General features: G+C 43.9%; 8 protein-coding genes across 8 annotated transcripts; 5 read left to right on the forward strand and 3 right to left on the reverse strand.

The window, feature by feature from the left end:
* Positions 1–343: 343 nt before the first annotated feature.
* O0I10_011186 (uncharacterized protein) lies at positions 344–855 on the forward strand (the record flags this gene model as incomplete). The annotated part of the gene is made up of 2 exons (XM_058491156.1): positions 344–430; positions 493–855. 2 exons carry the CDS (start codon positions 344–346, stop codon positions 853–855), a joined length of 450 nt encoding a protein of 149 aa, XP_058338051.1.
* Positions 856–899: 44 nt separating this feature from the next.
* O0I10_011187 (uncharacterized protein) lies at positions 900–2,167 on the reverse strand (the record flags this gene model as incomplete). The annotated part of the gene is made up of 7 exons (XM_058491157.1): positions 900–1,154; positions 1,218–1,303; positions 1,361–1,487; positions 1,545–1,642; positions 1,710–1,832; positions 1,894–2,041; positions 2,093–2,167. 7 exons carry the CDS (start codon positions 2,165–2,167, stop codon positions 900–902), a joined length of 912 nt encoding a protein of 303 aa, XP_058338052.1.
* A 680-nt stretch (positions 2,168–2,847) lies between these two features.
* Positions 2,848–3,477, forward strand: O0I10_011188 (uncharacterized protein; the record flags this gene model as incomplete). Its single annotated transcript, XM_058491158.1, has 1 exon — positions 2,848–3,477. One exon carries the CDS (start codon positions 2,848–2,850, stop codon positions 3,475–3,477), a length of 630 nt encoding a protein of 209 aa, XP_058338053.1.
* A 2,745-nt stretch (positions 3,478–6,222) lies between these two features.
* On the forward strand, positions 6,223–7,157 carry O0I10_011189 (orotidine 5'-phosphate decarboxylase; the record flags this gene model as incomplete). Its single annotated transcript, XM_058491159.1, has 3 exons — positions 6,223–6,402; positions 6,477–6,588; positions 6,658–7,157. The coding sequence occupies 3 exons, from the start codon at positions 6,223–6,225 to the stop codon at positions 7,155–7,157; spliced, it is 792 nt and encodes a 263-aa protein (XP_058338054.1).
* Positions 7,158–7,212: 55 nt separating this feature from the next.
* On the reverse strand, positions 7,213–7,876 carry O0I10_011190 (uncharacterized protein; the record flags this gene model as incomplete). Its single annotated transcript, XM_058491160.1, has 3 exons — positions 7,213–7,388; positions 7,443–7,494; positions 7,559–7,876. 3 exons carry the CDS (start codon positions 7,874–7,876, stop codon positions 7,213–7,215), a joined length of 546 nt encoding a protein of 181 aa, XP_058338055.1.
* A 2,819-nt stretch (positions 7,877–10,695) lies between these two features.
* On the forward strand, positions 10,696–12,964 carry O0I10_011191 (uncharacterized protein; the record flags this gene model as incomplete). Its single annotated transcript, XM_058491161.1, has 2 exons — positions 10,696–11,446; positions 11,514–12,964. The coding sequence occupies 2 exons, from the start codon at positions 10,696–10,698 to the stop codon at positions 12,962–12,964; spliced, it is 2,202 nt and encodes a 733-aa protein (XP_058338056.1).
* A 59-nt stretch (positions 12,965–13,023) lies between these two features.
* Positions 13,024–17,220, reverse strand: O0I10_011192 (arf-GAP with GTPase, ANK repeat and PH domain-containing protein 9; the record flags this gene model as incomplete). Its single annotated transcript, XM_058491162.1, has 12 exons — positions 13,024–13,377; positions 13,440–13,609; positions 13,670–13,721; positions 13,798–14,016; positions 14,076–14,137; positions 14,204–14,900; positions 14,966–15,645; positions 15,699–16,506; positions 16,571–16,689; positions 16,744–16,834; positions 16,904–17,050; positions 17,110–17,220. The coding sequence occupies 12 exons, from the start codon at positions 17,218–17,220 to the stop codon at positions 13,024–13,026; spliced, it is 3,510 nt and encodes a 1,169-aa protein (XP_058338057.1).
* A 1,093-nt stretch (positions 17,221–18,313) lies between these two features.
* On the forward strand, positions 18,314–19,412 carry O0I10_011193 (NAD(P)H:quinone oxidoreductase, type IV; the record flags this gene model as incomplete). The annotated part of the gene is made up of 5 exons (XM_058491163.1): positions 18,314–18,424; positions 18,516–18,657; positions 18,725–18,827; positions 18,898–19,040; positions 19,141–19,412. 5 exons carry the CDS (start codon positions 18,314–18,316, stop codon positions 19,410–19,412), a joined length of 771 nt encoding a protein of 256 aa, XP_058338058.1.
* Between the last annotated feature and the right edge of the window lie 301 nt (positions 19,413–19,713).

The raw sequence follows: 19,713 nt of genomic DNA on the forward strand, positions 1-19,713 counted from the left end.
TATCACGCAACACCTCTTAACCGTAGTACAGGCCATTGAATACAAGACCGTTGTGGATGTATTATGTTTTGAGATGTATGGATATCAAAAGTGATGTTTTTCATGCGTATTTTAGGGAAGGGGAAAATAGGTAGTGGGATGCATAAGCCATTTAGGAAGGGGATCGGCATGTGTGAGATGCACCAAACTCTCTCTTTCTTTGACCGAACACCACACATTTTTCTCTTTTCCACCATGAGTGAGGACGTGCACATGAATGAGGTCGACGACGAATATGAAGAAGAGGTAGTCAATTATCAGCCAAAGTGCACCACATTGCAAGTTGCTTACTTGAAAGTAGACCATGCATGTCATTCTCGATCTAGGACCAGAAATGGCACCAGAGACCATTGAGCGTCTTGCTTCTGAGCATGCCGAGATATCCATACTGGCAAGTATTTTTATTATGATGATTCTTTGCTTTTAGACGTGTCTAATACTATGTGGATATAGGATCTTGAATCGGGCGAGCCGTACATCAAAGTCAACAACCACTTGTTTCGTGGCACCTTGGACGACGCTATCACAACCAATCTACTCTTTGAAATCGACGAACGTAAACGGGATACGGGTGGTCTGCTACCATTGTTATCCACCATGCGAGCAACACAAGATGAAACAGAAGAAAGGCAACCACGCTTGTCAATCAAATACATGGATGAGACCTACAAAACGATCATTTGCCAGCAGGTCACCTTGATTGAAAAGACGAGCATGGCGACTACAGAGCAACAAGAGGTGGCGGCGTCTGGATCACATGCGAATATGGCAGATGCATTGGATCATGATATGACAGAAACAGTGGATGAACGGTGATGATGTATATATGATGATGACATTTATTGGGGGGAATACACTATCTATTTCAATTGGCTCAGAATGTTGGATGTAATGTCACGGTAATGACCAGCAAAGGGACTATCGGGTTGGGAGACGACCACGGGTTTACCAGAATCGGAAAGCTCACAAATGTCTGCATGCAGAGGAACTTCACCGAGCAATGGGATATCCATCTTTTGTGCCATCTTTGCAGCGCCATCATGACCAAAGATATGCGACTCGTGATTGCAATTGGGACATACAAAGAGTGACATGTTTTGCACCAACCCCAGAATCTAGTTATCATCCCTCCTTAGTATTTTTTTCCTTTTCAATAATACATCCTTCATCATACTTACTGGCACATTGACCTTCTTAAACATGTTGGTACCTTTGACAACATCAATCAATGCAATGTCTTGTGGCGTTGAGATAATGACAGCACCTAATACACACGTACATGTGAATCAATAGCCCAATAACAAAATGAAGCATAACATACCATCCAATTCCACTTGTTGACTAATGGTCAATTGCACATCGCCCGTGCCTGGTGGCATATCGATCACCAATAAGTCAAGATGTCCCCATTCCACTTGGTGTAACAATTGCTGCAATGCTTTCATGACCTGTCAAACCATGATCAGCCACCATGCTTCCATAGTATGATCATCCATCATCATTACCATCAATCCTCTCCACACCACAGGTGCTTCCTTATCCACTAGAAATCCCATCGACATGCACTTGACACCATAGTTGGTCAATGGCACAAGGCGATCCCCTGTTGTTGACGTAAAAAAACGCGTCTTTAGTATACGTATCCATGCTATCTCTTTGTCCTTCGTTACCTTTCTCAGTGATATCGGGTTCTCCACGGAGATTCATCAACGACGGAATCGAAGGACCAAAAATGTCGGCATCCAAGATACCAACACGCTTCTTCATGCCAGCAGCAGCAAGCGCGATATTCACTATGGCAACAACCCCCATATTAATCTCGTATCCCATCATCCAAATCCAATTTGTATTTACCAGCTGTAGTCGACTTGCCAACACCTCCTTTGCCAGACGCGACGGCAATGACATTCTTGACACCAGCAATGGGCATCTTTTTGGGCAATCCACGTTGTGCACGAGGTATGGTGGGTGGTGGTGGTGCTCGTTTGTGTCCTGGTAAGCCCTGTCAAGATCGTTAATACACCAAGCACCCTTTGATCGTCCATTTGCTTACCAAGGGGTTCTCATGAGCAAGGACACGGCATGTAGAGAAAAGGCGGCGGGATAACAACATGGCTCGACCAAGCATGCAACACAATCAACCCTTTCAGTTAATCCGAAATGACTGCCTTTCCACATAATGCCGATGATAGCCCCCCCCTCAAATCAACCTATTCCTCACATCGATGATCTCCTTCTACATCCGTATACATGTATACCCCAATGTCACCATCATCACTCTTAATTTAAGTTCCTTGATAGATCTCTTATCACTTGCCCTATTCTGGCCGATGTATGATACATTGACAACATTACTACAGGTAGGCTCTTCTGGTATATGCGCCCCCATCACTTTATCAGCTCATCCCTAACAAACATAAACAATACCCACGCCCAGCATGCACAATAAAAGGATGTTGTCGCCGCCCATCACACTCTCACACGTCTCTTTCCTCTGCCATACTTCTTTGATTGCTTACAAGGTCAAATGTCCAAGGTTTGTACGTATTCCATTCTAACTTTGTGAAGAAGCGCTGATCTCTGTTGTCTTTCGTAGTGCTTCTTTGTATTGTGGCCGTCATTGTGATATTGCTGGATCCTTGTAATGAGGTAAAACTTGATCATGTTGCTTGATGAGCCATTACTCATATGTATACGCCACCTTCTTGTTGTCGATGTAGCTATTTCCCCGTCATATTGCATGGGAAACCACATATCAAGGATTCGGGCTCAGAGATGCAACTCATAGCAAATTCGATTTCTCGCCCTATGAAAAGGTCCAGCTTGAATTTGATGCCGTGTTGCAGGTGTTTGATCAAGCAAAAGATACAGCACGACATCCTCTTTTTGGGAGAATCTTATTTGATATCCGATCTCGGACGTGTGTTCTCGCTTTACGAGCTCATATTCATGGCAATCTATTTTCCTGCAACGATCCACGATAGCTTGTCGTATGGCAGCGCCAGCTTACGCCCTGAGGGAGTATGGGTCAAACAGCTGGTCCATCGATTAGTGATGATCACCTTCCATGGCCTTCGAGCAAATATGTACGTCGACCACAAGAATAAGAAGCGAAGTGACAATAGGCCATGCAATTTGGAATGGGTCACAGCAGAAGAAAATGAACGGCGAAAACGAGAATCTCCTTCACCATTTGACCCACGAATCCGAGAAGTTGCTTTACCGGACACAAGTGATGCTGCATGGGTGAATATCGGCGTACACTGTGACGGCAGTGATTATAGCGCATACGAAATCTGCAAAGAAGGCGTTATCAGACGTGTATCAAATCAGGATCCTGTTGGGCATTTATATACCGATACGGGCTACGTGATGCACAACATGGATGGCCAGCAATTTGAGATGATTGGTTGCCATCGCAAGGCTCAGGATACCTGAAATCATGAAGAGACAAGGGCACAAAATGGAAACATTTACATTTGGTGTCTTGGTACATGGTGAGGCTATTGCGTTTTACACATACATTGGGATAATGCATTAATGTAAATCGATTAGGCGTGTGGTAAAGCTGTTGTACATAGATGTTTGCATATCACATGCCTTGTCCATATAAATATATTGACACAATAACAATAAACAAGAGACTCTTCTTTTCCTTTTCCCTGCTCTCTTGTCATTTGGCACGGTCTTGCCACGGATACTCGCTGGATTGAAGCTCTTTGTACGTTAAGGCTGATCGTTGTTTCTATGCTACGGATGGATAAGGATACAACCATACACATGTTAAGTCCGGTTGATGGGTGCACGACAATCATCACTTCTTCAAAACTTTCAAGCGAAGGTTACTGATAAAAAACGAATCTTTCAACGATACCACCAATAAAGAATGATAGCAAACATTGTAAGCTGAACCATCTCATATGGTCGTATGGTGTATGGTATAAATGAAGGCTGCCTGCTTGTATTTACGCTGTTATCATGCATCGTTGCTCTGAATACAGTGCACGGACCCCACTTTTTATTAAAGCATAGAGATTGGTTGCTAAACTACCCAACAAGTTGAAAGTTTTTATAGTAGTTCCTCATGGTCCTTTAGGCATACAGCCGATAAAATGTATATTTGGTGGGCGTGTTCAATGGTTGGTGCTGATCCAAAGGGGTAAAAACGGCAAGTTGTATTAATACCAAGCTCCAGAATTGGCAGCTTTGATTTTAAGTGTTGGTTGGGCAGGGTATCAAGAGCACTCAGCGGCCAATCAAAAACGCCGTCACGCTTTGAAAAGTTTTTCATTTTCTATTTGTCTCCATCGTCTTCTATCTCCTCCGCAGCCGCATCTCTTCCTCCTTTTTTTCAAGAACAAGCGTAATCCAGGTCATCCAACCGAAAGGTATAGTAAAAATGGCTCATCTTGCTTTGATAAACATTGGGTACTAATCTTGTTTCATGCTCTTGCTTGTAGCACGTGTTTTTAGGCGCCGCATGTACAAGTTGCTCGATTCAAGTCCTGTTTATGGTCCCGTTTGGTTCGTGTTTCATCTACCCCACATTTCCTGCATTAGGTAAGATTGAATTGAGTCTGCAGTAGCAGTAGACTTGCCTCTTGTGCCTGAATGGTGGTCTCACATTGGCTTCTTTTTGGCTGCAGCTCAACCCTGGTGTGCTAGTCGTCATGGTTACTGTCAAGTTATGCTGGTGAACCCGCCATGGCTGCTTCGGCGTCAAGGTCAGCTCGTTGTGATTGCTGCGACGTTATGCTGGTGATCCGTCATGGCTGCTTCGGCGTTACGGTCAGCTCGTTTTGATTGCTGCGACGACATGCTGGTGATCCGCTTTGGTAGCTACGGCGAAGGTTGGCTACTCGTTCTGATTGCTGCGACGATACGCTGGTGATCCGTGATTGGTGTCGCAACGAGATCGTGGCATTCGTTCTGATATAGCGACGTTATGCGTTATCCGTCATGGCTGCTTCGGCGTTAAGGTCAGCTCGTTCTGATATGGCGACGTTATGCTTTATCCGCTTTGGTGGCTACGGCGAAGGTTGGCTACTCGTAAAGGTTGCTGCGACGTTATGCTGGTGATCCGTGATTGGTGTTGCAACGAGATAGTGACACTCGTAAAGGTTGCTGCGACGACATGCTGGTGATCCGCTTTGGTGGCTACGGCGAAGGTTGGCTACTCGTTCTGATATGGCGACGTTATGCTCTATCCGCTTTGGTAGCTACGGCGAATGTTGGCTGCTCGTTCTGATTGCTGCGACGATATGCTGGTGGTCCGTAATTGGTGCTATCAACGACATGGTGGCACTCGTTCCGATATGGCGACGTTATGCTTTATCCGCTTTCGTAGCTACGGCGAAGGTTGGCTACCGTTCTGATTGCTGCGACGATATGCTGGTGATCCGTGATTGGTGCTGCAACGGGATAGTGGCACTCGTTCTGATATAGCGACGTTATGCGTTATCCGCCATGGCTGCTTCGGCGTTACTGTCAGCTCGTTGTGATTGCTGCTACGTTATGCTGGTGATCCGTCATGGCTGTTGGCGTTACTGTCAGCTCGTTTGGATTGCTGCGACGTTATGCTGGTAATCCGTCCACGCCACAGGGACGTTAATAATGTGGCCCCATCCTTTTTTAGGGAAGTATTCTATGGGTTATTGGCTTCGAGATCGATTCACTAACATTCCTTGTTTTGAGCATTTTGCTAGGTGCGATCCATGGTGAACATACACAAGGCTGCAGATAGGGTTAATAGCTCTTAGCAAGGAAAGAAATCTTTATCATGAATTGAATCAATACAATTGCTTTGCCATCCATTAAAACGTTTTACAATCCCATTCCCAAGATAAAAGATGTTCATGTCAAGTGTTGTTTATTGACCAATAAAGCACCCATAGTCCCAATTACTCTAATTCATCCTAAACGGAAGAGTGTTTACTGCATGGATGCCATTCCTTGTGCTATGATATCAGGCAAGATGAACTTCTACAATCTTAATTCCAATCATGCAATCTTTATTTCATGAGTGTTGATATCTCGAGACGTGTGTGATTGACAACATTGCATGTAACTCCACAATAATGCAGTAGCGGGGCGCGACATCCTATCTGCCGTTGTATCCTGGCAGCCAAGGTTCGGTTCGGAAACAGATTTTTCCTTTTTCACTCTCTTTCTTGATTTGCGACTATGAACACCTTCAAGACATACAGTGAACGTGCTGCTCGACACCCCAACGCTTGTGCTCGTGCTCTTTTCGAGCTCATGGAAAGAAAGCAAACCAACCTCTCTGTTGCTGCCGATGTCACCACCAAAAAGGAATTGCTTGCTATTGCCGATGGCGTTGGTCCTTTCATTTGCGTCCTCAAGGTAAGCCGCTGCAGCTGCACTTTTCGCGTCCATACGTGTCACAATGGCCTGGTTCTCAATGCACGATTGGATAGACACACATTGATATCGTTGAAGACTTTGATCAAGATCTCGTGGATCAGTTGACGCAGCTTTCCAAGAAACACGACTTTATGATATTCGAGGATCGCAAGTTTGCTGATATTGGCAAGTCTATATCATTGTTTTGATTGTGTATCAAGAGCAATGTAGAATAACACACATTTATCTTTGTAGGCAACACTGTGAAGCATCAATATGGCAAGGGCATCTACAAGATTGCATCATGGTCTCATATCACCAACGCACACACTGTTCCCGGTGAAGGCATCATCCATGGCTTAAGAGATGTGGGTCTTCCTTTGGGTCGAGGATTGTTATTGTTGGCCGAGATGTCATCCAAGGGCGCATTGACACAAGGTGCTTACACTTCCGAATCCGTTGCCATGGCTCGTCGCAACCAAGACTTTGTATTTGGCTTTATTGCTCAACATCAAATGAACGAGCATGATGATGAGGACTTTGTGGTCATGGCACCTGGTGTTGGTTTGGACGTAAAGGGCGATGGTCTTGGACAACAATACCGTACACCTGATCAAGTTATCAAGGAAAGTGGCTGTGATGTGATCATTGTCGGCCGTGGTATCTATGGCAACCCCGATCAAGTCGAGTACCAAGCCAAACGATATCGTGATGCTGGATGGAAAGCCTATTTAGAACGTGTGCAAAAGCAGTAGGAGTAGGGGTATAATAAAGGGCACATGCAAAGGTATCATCATCATGTGTACAAAGTCATGCTTGTTTTATTTCATGATCTTGTAGTGGAGGAAGCAAGGGTGTGGTCGGTGTGGTCGGTGCGTTTTGTACAGCTTCAGCAAGGGGTGGTAGTTGGATTGTACGTGGACTTGACAATGTGGCTTCAGCGCGACCGATTATACTTTCCAATTTGTCATACAAATCCACAATGACTGCAAAAAGAAGACATCAGTTGAAGAGTCAGCAGATGGATAGCGCACACATACCTGGGTTATTTTCATGGGTATCGGCAATCGTATTCAACACAGAGGAAAGCAACTATCGATGTATGTAGATTCAGCTACCAGTTACATGAGTGCCCATTGTGTCGTTTCATTATTACCTTCAGCTGCTGAGAATGCAGATTGTGAAGTTCTTGGGTTTCATTGAGCATGGCGGTGTATTTGGATTCAACGGCTCGTAATTGTTCATGAAGCAGATCTAATCGTTTTTCCATGGCCTCGTGTGCTACATTTGAACGCCTATTGGGTTGGGTATGATGGTGATTGCTGCTGCTGCTGGATGATGTTAAGTTATGGATTGCGCTGTTTTGTGGTTTACGTCGAATGCGATGTAACAAATGTCGTTGATTTTTGCGGAAGAATTCGTGCATGAATTGGTATGTGTCATTGGATCCTGCTTTGCTGGTGTTGGTGCTCATGAGAACGGATTCTTTTACTCTACGAAATCCATACACTGGGATACCCAAAAAAAAGGAGATCGATTTGGGGCGGGAGGATAGACAAACAAAGGGGAGATAAATAAAAGTGCAGCTGTAAGTGATCGAGAGAACGGCTTTTTGGATATTGAAAGAGATACTTACTATTGAGCTGCCGAACAAAACTAGGCCAGTTGTTATGCGAAAAGTATTGCGGTAGTATTTGATGTGAAAAGGCTGCCACGTCCAACACGTCAACAACATCATCGCCCGACCATCGTATGAGAGAGTCATTTGTGGGATCGTTAACAATACTAGTTTTTGCCCATATCACTGTATTAGCAAAAAATTACTTCCGCGTCTCGATATGCAATATACGTACTCCCATAGTTTGGTGATGAAAGCAGTAGTTGGGTGTTTTGGAGGGATCGCTTTTCCTGGTGAAGGTGGTGTCAAGGGCATTGATGTGTTTGTTGCTGGTGCCATTGTTGTGGATGATAATGAATTAGCTGAGCCGCTGGAGGTGGTGAAATTGTATTCCATTGTGTGAAAGAAAGGGAAATAAAGAAGAAAAGGAAGTCGATCGAATAAATGTTGCACTGCATCTGCCTCCTGCCACCTGGTCCCTCCCCTCCCTTTTCTCCCCGTTTTGCTTTTCAGTTGAGCTTGGGAATATTCTATATTCTTCTATCATCCCTACCCACTTGTTACACAGCTCATCATCGAACTACATCATTATCATCACAAGGAATAAAGCATAAGCTTCATTGTTGGTGTGGATCAAGCATAGTTGGGGTTATGGGTGTATTTGACGTCAAAAAGCTACGCAAATTTTTCCATGTCACACACATACGTGAGTAGATTTAGACTATTCTTGCACGTATTAGGCAACGAGAAGATGTGAGATCACGGTACACCTCCCCTGATACGTCAAGCGATGAATAAAGTTTATTCGTATTCGTTGCATCAAGCTGTCAGCTGAGATCAGCCGATTGGCTAAAGGACCTTTGATTGTCGTCATGCATTCAGGGTTATGATGATGATGATGATGAACAAAGATCTGGCGGCTATACCGGTTGTCATGTAATGACGCACATACCATATCTATATGGGGCATAGGGTCGATCACCGGCATGACATCCTAAATGCCCAATGTTTTGACATTTGTTGCCATACATGTCACCAGCCATTTTATCCGTAAAATACTCTTTACACTTGTTATTGTGTATTTGGACTATCATACAAATTTCAGCACAAGATGTTTTATGGCATTTCCTTCCTCCTTCATTTCCTCCCCGCCATGTCATGCGGATGCACGTGCGTGTGATACAAACATGTTTGGCTCATTTGAGGGATATGACAATGTTGATGGCTTTTGCAACTCTGATCAGTCCCCTTTTGGATAAGCGCTTCGGTTTTGGCAACACCTACGGCGCACGGGCTTTTGAGTCTTTTTCCCATATTGTGCTCAAGGCCTGACATGCTGTCACGGATCACTGACGTGCGTCAGGTCATTCACTTTTCTGTGACACTGTAGTAGAACAGCTCGCTTAATGACACTTGCCTGTATACGCTGATGCAAAAAGATACAGGTCTTTTTATTGGGCCAAAGTGCTTGGATACCATCCTATTTAGATGTCTTTAGCTATCACTGGAAGCATGTATTGACGTGATTTGTACGCAAGGTGGATGACATAATACCTTGGATCATCACATTGATCCATCGCAATAGCGTAAACAGAGCTTTGATCTATGATCACCAATGACACTCACCCACCATATGACATACTGTATGCAGGGAACAAGAATAGAAACCTTATCCACAAGTGGACACGGATGCAAGTTCCATCCGGTTTGCCCTATTTGGAAAACGCTTATAGCTTTGAGAATAATGAACCAAGTGATGACATTGATTCTAATTGATATGTGGTGAATCAACCACCCGACATCTATGCATCGTGATATCGTGTGTGCCATGCATAAAAGGAATGAATACCAGGAATGGATGACCGCTGTCTCGTGAGACTCATTTCGACGATGATCGATCAAAGCTCTGATGACTGTGTCACGTTGCTTTCAAGGTCAATGCGTTCATGTGGCGATGATGAACAAAGACCTTGGCACAAGGAATGTATGTAATACCTTGCATCTGCCATATTACATCTCCTTGCTGCTGCTGTGAGAAAGCTTTACGCACGACGCTATTGCGCACATTAAAAACCCCATACAATATGGTCAAAACGCTGACGTCGTCAACGTTACAGGGTGCAAGCTGGTGCCACTTTAATGCAAACCATACATCATTTCTGTCGCCTTGTGTAACTAACTTTTCTTTCCCACAGCTTTCTTTCGCAGCTAATCTGTGACCTCAAAACTCGCTTATGGATGCAACAATAATGTCTTGGTTCAGATAGAAGGATGGAAATCCCAATGATAGCATCTAATAGGAAGACTTTGTTTACTACTTCGGCTTCATACAACTTGCCGTGAACTCTTTCATTGTGCACACGTACCGCTTGATCTCACGTATAGCGCTCGCCTCATTTTTAAATATCCATGGCTATGTGTGTACTTGGTGTAAGCTATATACGCGTTGTGGGTCTCTCGTTCATGGATGTAATGAGTCGTTGTTGTTACCATGGATACCATGGATACTACGTGGCAACCATTTTTCTCGCAGTACGCTGATGGTACGAGGTTCCACAAGCGGTATCATCTCCCGCAGTAGATTTGTTGCTCAGCAACAACAGTGGTACAGCATGTCGTTTGCAATATAAACAAGAACCAATGTCTTGCTTTTGTCCCCCTTCATTATTCACATCATGCACCCCGACCTTGTCGATGCCATTAAAAACGCGCGTATATCACCGGATGCATTGCTTGAGCATTTTAATCAAGGACAAATTGAGCTAAACAAGAACCAGTATCAAGCATCATCAGACCATTTTACGGCTGCCATTGACGAGGCTACCAATTCGCTCTCAACATTATTGCTTAGCCGTGCTCTTGCATATACTAATGATGGGGAACATGATCGTGCCCTTGCTGATGCACGTAAAGTGATGGAAATTACACCAGCATCTGCTGATGGATATCTATGTGCTGGTGATGTATACGTCGTTAAAGCCAACATGGAGGAGGCGTTGCGGGTTTATCGTAATGGCGTAACGAATGCAAACAAAGAACATCCTCAGTATCACAGCCTGGAGACCACCTTGGATCATTTATACAACAACGTCATTCTCCCAACCAATGCTCACCTATTGGAGCGTTTAGGCAAGCGTATTACCAACCACGTATTTTCATTTCTTCCATTACGAGATCGTGTGGTATGTGCTGCGACATGTCACACATGGAGAACGTATCTCTTTTCTTGGGAGGGCATGTGGCACCATCTCCGATTTACGAGCGGCATATCGACCCAATGCCTCGATAGCTTGTTTGCGCGCATTGAAAAAGGAGATCAAGTGAAAACATGCACAATAATAGCCAAGTGGGATGATTTTGATTTGGCACCTCAAGTTCTCGAACGTTTGGTCGTACGTCTTAAGTGCCGCAATCTTGAAGCATTAAGTAAGTACTTTTCATTGTTCTTTTATATACCACAAAGGAAAACTTATATTGTTGCTCTTATGTGTAGGTGTTGGCAATTGCAATGTCAAAACGACCCAATGGATGATACGCCTTTTGCGCATGAACATCAAAACAATGAAGTCCTTGGCTCTAATCAACGTTGCACAGCAACTGTATCCACTCATTCAACAAGTACTCGATCTATGCCCTGGCATCATCAACCTGGTTTTCGATTTGCATGAGCTTTGGAATGGGCAATCCAAAGTACGGGACATCGACTATAAAGCGGAAAAAGTCATCCCACCTTCATCCATATGGCGGCCAAGAACACCGTTGGCATTACAACAACTCAAGTTGACATCGAAAATCTTGCATCATAATAAGGAAGGGGTATACACCTTTGCACACTTTTTGTCCACGTTCCTCCCGCATTGTCCTGAATTATGCAATCTGGTTGTTCGTGGTGATACGACACGTTGCCTAGATGGTGTCGTTGATGCTCTTAATGCTTACTGTCCCAAACTAAGAGGTTTGGTGCTTGATGATCATACCATTGCGGACGATAATAGAAAGTACGATTTTGCTTTTGGTGCGCCTTTTCCTCCTCCAAAGTTGTCAATACGCACCATGTTCTTAGAGAAAGGCAACCTTTGTGATGACTTTGATCAAAAGTTAGCAGCATTAGCCATGCGTGTTGCACCCCATGTACGAGTTTTGGACGCTGACATATCATCCCTATCCCAGTTGGCTTTGAAGGCACTTGGCGAAATCAAGACACCCAACCTGGAAGATCTCACATTGACCGCAAACTTTTTGCCAATGAAGGAAATAATGGACCACGCACTCTGCAACGAGCTAACACGTACAATTATTCAAGGTTGCTCCATGAGAAGCCTCAAAAAGGTAGCTCTACATAACCTATCGATCGACGACAGCGTCTTGGATAGGTTACCTTCGGGCCTTACGACACTTGATCTCTACATCAAAGACAATAATGTCACATCTCAAGGATTGAAACGCTGTACAAGCAGAATGCAGGGACTTACCAAGCTAGACCTGCATCATCATGATGTTATTTTGAAGAAGCAATATGCCGGTGCCAGCATCGTTGATGGTGATCTACTCAACGTGATCGCACAATTGCCATCCATCGTTGAACTTAGCCTTGCCTTCAGCCCTGACGGTGATGTTCAGCCCATATTCTCAAAGTTTGCTAAGGAGTTACGATACAACCATCCACATCTACCCATGAAATCACTGAGACTTGGAGGTCCTATCCTTACAACAAGCATTTTAGAAAATCTGGTGTGCTTGCCAAACTTGGGCTATTTGAACGTTATAATGGCTGCAGGCATCAACGCTGAACAAATCAAGGAAATCCTACACAAGAATATGGAGAATGGCAACCAACCACGTCCATTGCATTTGGTAGCTAGTATCCATGTGAACAAACGTCGTGACACGGTCACCTTTAAGAATGGTGAGATTGTAACAGAGACTCAGATGATACGTGAATAGAGAGGATAATTAATATTATTACAACATGCAATTTTATTGTTCTATGTGGTGATGGTGATTTATGCACTTGATTTGCTATTTCTTTGTTCCTTTCTGAAGTACTCCTTCCTCCGTGCCTTATCCTTTTCAAGCTGCTCAGCCTCGAGTTTGGCCTTCTTTTTGATATTCTCTGCACGGCGCTCCATATCCTTAGCTTTACGTTTACGCTCCTTGTCTTTGCGAAGTGAGTTGAGCTGCTGCATCATGGTATAGACCTTCTTCTCCTCAGGCTCTAATAGAACAGCACGCTTGGCAGCATATGTTTGTTTGCGTTGAGCCCTCAATTGCTTGGGTTTGGATGAGAAAGGCAATTCAGCCTGAAGAGCCTTGGGGATCTTGAGTGTGTTGAATCGTCGCGTCTTACGCTCGATAGGCTAAAACAAGAAATTCCTTAATACCTTGCCTTTGTGGATCATACAATGACATCTCTTCTTACCTTATATACAGAGTCGATGTTTTGTGGTGCGTGCATGTTGAGCTCACGACGAACCTCGCCTGTCAAACGCATACCACGCCATTCAGTCTTGGAAGATAAAAGTAATGAAGTAACAGGGTTGTAGTATTTGCGAGGCTTGACAGGGTACCATGCTCTCAGGAACACGATGTCTATTCAATGGCATATGAGTTATCTTGTAAAACACAAGATTTGCTCGTCTAATAACTTACCACTCATGAGCACCTTATCTTCAAAAGTAGCACGGAATTGGCCTTCAGGTTTCTATAAATGCCGAACATCCATATTAATAAGGAACCTTTCCTACCACATACGCACACATGCACACTCTCTCTCTTACCGGCAAAGCCTTTTTAATTTGACCACGAATACCAGATACTGTCCTGATGGTAGCACCTTCAAATTTGGCAACTTCCAATGCAGATGTAAACATGTCCTTGATAAATGCAGTGTTTTTGAAGACCTTGGCAGGAACACCAGTCAATTTGAGCTTCTTGACAATCTCGGCTGTTTTACTGATATCAACAACCACACCAGTAGCACTTATCCGGAAGGATGCCTTTGTACATAAAATGTGTCAGCATACACTCATCATAGTACAATTTGTTTTTCACATACCGATTTGTTGTCAGATACAGAGTTGACAGCGCAAAAGCCAGTGTTGGGAGTATGTACAGGACCTAAAATGCACCCCTCTTTGTCAGCCCACGCATGCGATGAATGAATAACCAGGTTTGATCCCTTACCATAAAAGGTTGCCAGACAATGCATATGCTCCGGTGTGTATTTCAACATGCGATTACGTGTGCCATCATTGAGAGAGTAAATGGGGATGCTCTGGAAACGACGCCAACCCATAGAGAAAATGAGAGGATCATTGGTCTTGAGGATCTTGCGATGCCATCGATGACGCTTAATTCTGACTTGGACAATGCCAAATTGATCTTCAGAGGTTAACAAACCACCAACGAGGACAGGATAAGTGGGATCGAAGTGTTGAATGAATTCACATGGCATGTCCTTGATGAGCAAACGTACATAGGTGCCTGGTCGATGACCTTCCACAAGAGCACGTGTGTGTGGATCATCATCCTCAAATTCAGCAACATTCATCTTGAGTTGACGATCAATCTCAGCCTTTCGCTGTTCGTAAAAGTCCATCTGAGGCTCCTCATCTTCTTCATATTCTTCCTCGAATTTCCTCTTGAGCTCTTCCTTTCGTTTGGCAATACGCTCACGCTCGGCTTCCACTGAATCCTCTTCCTGGTCATTTTCATCGGCATCCTCCTTGCCACTTGCATTCTCATCTTCCAAGTCTTCGAAATCACCATAGACTTCTTCCTCTTCCTCATCCTCTTCGTCTTCGCCCTTTTCTTCGCCCTCTTCACCTTCACCATTCGTTTGTTGACCAGTAATGAAACGATAACGGATCGTATCCAAATGCTTTAAAATAAAAAGAGATAGCATTAGCATGAAGTCTCTCTCACGTGACCATAAAACATCCTTACATCATCATCTCCCCAGATTTCTAAATCATCCATCTTGATTTGCTCGCGACTGGTATCCACAGTTTCAGATGCTTCATCAGCGGCTTCACGTTTCAAAGTGAAGAATTCCTCATCTTCGTTATCGTTATCATCATTCTCTTGATCATCTTGGTTGTAATTGCCGCTAGCAATATCTTCAGGTGAAATGTCGGTCTTGTCGTAGATAAGTGACATGAGATTGACACGGCGTGTTGCATTAAACATGGCGCTGGCTTTTTCCTTGAGATTGGCTTTCCACCGTAATTCACCAGCCAATTGGTCGTCGTCGTCATCGTCATCATTCTTTTGGCGACCATCAATGTTGACCATATCCTCTTGATCATCCTCATCATCGAATCCGAGATCACTGTCGCTGTCTGCAAACTGGACATCCTGGCCATTGTCACGCTCCTCCTTATCCTCTTTGTCACCTTTGCGAGGGATGTTGCGTGTATCAAACTTTGTGAGAGCGCGACCACGAGTAGGGACTTCATCATCATCCTCGTCATCATCCATTTCCTGATCGCTGTCCAACATTTCTTGATCGCTATCTTCATCCTCGTCGTCATCCTCATCCATATCCTCATCCTCATCCTCATCTCCAAAGACAGCACGTCTTCTTGTACGACCCGTGTCATCTTGTTCTAGCGATTCAGTGATGCCTGATAATAAACATTAGAATTCGATATTGTAGACCCTTGTTTTGTATACATACCTTCATTGTCTTCTTGATCACTTGGGACATCACCTGATCGCATAGGAGCCGAACCAGAAAAGATACGCAACTCAGAGTCGGCAAGACGAGCAGCCAAAGTGTCTTGAGCATCTTGAAGATCCATCACCATTTTCTCTCCAGGACCAGCTGGTGTATCATCATGTTCTTCTTCGGCTCCTTCTTGACGTTCAGCAGGTGCCAATGCTGATTTCTTGGTAAAGTGACCAGGTACATTGATATACACAGCATCCTTGTCATACATGACACCTCCCACATCGGACATGGGAGCATAAATCAACTTGTGCTTTTCATCAAGACGTTTGCGCTCCTTGTCAGGCAAAGCGCATGGATCGGGTAACACTGAAACGTCCGCCAAAGTGTGATCACCAGCACCAGGAATATGAATACGCATGTTGGGTTTCAAGTTGGTGCCTCGTAGATAGCCGTACAATGTTACTGTGCGATCACAGTTGGGTTTGGAATGAATCAACTCTGGATCTGTCAAGTCTTCCACACGATCGGCAACGACGTAAGGATGTGTATTGCGCCAAATGAGGGGTCTGAATTTCATGACAGAGATAAATCGAGACAAATTCTGCACTTCTTGATTGGGATATCGACCGTTGATGACACCTGACAAGTAGAATAGCTTGGCTCCTTGATAAATCTCGGTCCAAAAACGATGCTTGAGTCGCTTCTTGGTGGCTCGTAGCTTTTTGTTGTTTCTGAACTTGTCAAGATGCGTCAAAACACCCATCACCTTGGGAAAACCGTGTGCTTGAAGAATGTTGAGGAATTCAAAGGTTTCCTATAGACCATCATGTTTGAGTATCTTGCCATCCTTTCATTCCTCCTCCTCCTTTCATACTCACCATTTCAAAACCAAAACTAGCGTCAATCATCAAAAGGACCAAATCAACCACTTTAGCCACATCAATCATCGAGTTGATATCGTTGTTGCATTCGATAAACGTCAATCGTCGCTTTTTGCCTATCCATCTTATCAGCTAACTGTCATCCCATATCGAAATCATATAGTACGTACCGCTGACAACGGTGATGGGACCTTTGATCTCTGCAAGGTTGTGTTTGGTGTATCGTTTGACAAGCGATTTGATCAATGTCGATTTGCCGCACTAGAACAACAAGTAATCAGGAAAACATGTTCTATTACTGCTGCAGCTGCTGCCTATGGCTACACTTACTCCAGGTGGTCCAACGACTGCAACAACTACAGGTGGTGCTTCAATGGGCGATCGATCCACCAATGGCACATGGAGCTTCTTTTCACCGAGATCGAAATTGCGACGTGCTGATCGTTCGGCTCTGCCGGCACTAGCGAATGTAAAAGCCTATAGTAGCGTTAAGGTTAGATCGATCGTATGGATAAAGTTGACAGGGTGGATCATGCCTTTGGATTGTTGCTCTTTTTCTTCTTCTTTTCTTCAATCGCCTTCTTACGCTCGGCCTTTTTACCAGCCTTGCCGGGATTGTGAGCCTTGTGTGGTTTCTCCCCTTCCATGACGGTGCGTTGAAAGAAGAGGTGTGTGCAGGTTTTTTTTCTCTCTTTGGACAACCGCTCTCCGCCCTTTCTGCTGAAATTCAAGTTAGCCCAACATTGAGAAAGTGACTGTGAGCCCCAAATGAAACATCCCGCTGCAGGAACGATCTTTATTGTATGTACGTGATGATCCTTTTCTATATCGTTGTCATGTGCTTGGCAAGTATCAATAACACACTCATGGAAACCACCCATCCATAATCATCATGCATGAAAAGAGGCTTAGGCAATGAATAATGCCCACACCTATTAGTATCATTATTATACATAAAAAGTTCGTTTCTATCTTAGTGACAATGACCACCTTCTTGAATCCCAAAAGAATTTCTTTGTTATGCACTTTGGAAGACACTCATTCACTGTCAACTACATAAAGACATGCCATCATTGTCTCTTGACCAAATTGGATTGTAAGCAAGCGGAGGTAGTTGACTAATAGCCATTCAAGAACATCATTCAAGTCGCACGTTTATGCATTTGCTGTGTCTAACTGGGAAATGTGACCCATTCCTTTGAATAATTTGCTGACTCAGTGATGTGTACCCTACACACCTTCATCCAACGGGGTTGAATACCTATGCCTATTGGTGATCTCCATGAACAATGACGTTTCAATGATTGAATAGCGGCAATACAAGATGCATATTAAGGAAAATAAGAGCATCACCACGTGCACCAACAAGCATCATTTTCAATCACTCAATTGCGTTGCGTATGAATAGTGTCCCATCTCTGATACCATCCAAGTAAACGAAATAGCGACACCATGCACGAATTTTGATCACCTTGATTACTCAAGTAGGATACACAATAAAGGAAGAGCACAAAGCAGCGTGGATCAGGTTGATCAGGAACGAAGGTATCTCGCATATATATATTACGGGTGCGGATGGGGTGTATCATCTCCGCTTGATTTGTCAAACTTGACAAAGATTTGCTTACTCCCTTCTTACAAAGCAAGGGGATAGGGCGGAGGTATAAAGCAATGACCAAGCGGCGCGAGATTTACACAATCAGTGTTACCTTGACCTTTCTTTCACTTTCTTAACAAAAAATGCCCAAAGTTTTCGTTCTCTATTACTCTACATACGGACACGTCCAAACCTTGTCTCGTCATATTAAAAAGGGCCTTGAATCTCAAGGCGTCGAAGTTGAGACTTATCAGGTAACCCATTTGATCGACAATGAAAAAATGATCATTGCTATGATTATAAATCAAAAAATGACATGTTGCTCACATACATACACGTTTGTAGGTGCCCGAGACATTGCCTGAAGATGTCCTTGAAAAGATGCACGCCCCTCCCAAATCCGATGATCCCGTAATTACTGTTGATAAGCTCAAGGAAGCCGATGGCTTCATGCTCGGTATCCCCACTCGCTTTGGTTCCATGCCTGGTATGTGAGAGGGATTTTTCTTTACACGTTCCTACTTTGCATGATTTAACTTTTTATCCATACACAGCCCAATGGAAGTCGTTCCTTGATGCCACTGGTCAATTGTGGGCTTCAGGTGCCTTGGCTGGCAAATTTGCTGGTATTTTCTTTTCTACTGCATCGCAGCATGGGTAAGTGGTGGGACTACTTGAGAGAAGCATTTGTGCAACAGTGGGCTCATCAACAATACGCGTAAAAAAGTGGTCAGGAAAGCACTGCATGGACAACCATCACTTATCTTGCACATCACGGCATCAACTACGTTCCTTTTGGATTCGCCAATACACATCTTTTCGACAATTCAGAAGTTGTAGGTGGTTCAGCTTATGGTGCAGGCACTGTTGGTATGTTTGAAATCTTTACTCGGGGTTGGTGATGGAGGAGGATGATATATAGATTAACTAACTTGGGATATCGAACTCCTGTGTGTCACGTTCTTTATAGCCAACGGTGATGGTTCCCGTCAACCCTCTGAGAAAGAACTCTCTATTGCAGAAACTCAAGGTGAAAACTTTGCAAAACTTTTGAACACCATGCACAAAGGCCAAGGTGCTGCCTCTCAAGAAGAAATCAAGGAAGAAAAGAAGGAAAAGACCTCCCAACAAGATAAGCCCAAGGAAGCTCCCACCACAACCACTCGCGCTGCTGCTGCTCCCAAGCCTGCACCTAAGGATGATGAGGAGCCCAAAAAGAAGAACAAGTGCTTCTGCATGTAAATGTAAAGGCAATCAACATTCTATTGCATAGTTTTCGGCATTCTTTTTTTCCCCTTATCCATCTACTCTACTATTCTACATTGCTTACACATATAGTATTGCTTTATTGCTGTATCATTAAATCATAGTCACCTTTTGCAACAGCGAGGTGTTCCCATTAGAAATACATACAATTTATTCATGCGGGTGATGTTGTGATACACTGCTTCATGGTATTATGGAAATATAGCTATGAACTCTAATCCGAATCGACCAATTTTATCGTCATTTCCAAGGAGAAGCATGTTGGAATAAGGATGAT

The sequence above is a fragment of the Lichtheimia ornata genome (genome assembly GCF_029851405.1).
Source record: "Lichtheimia ornata isolate CBS 291.66 chromosome Unknown scaffold00084, whole genome shotgun sequence".
Lineage (NCBI taxonomy): Eukaryota > Fungi > Mucoromycota > Mucoromycetes > Mucorales > Lichtheimiaceae > Lichtheimia > Lichtheimia ornata.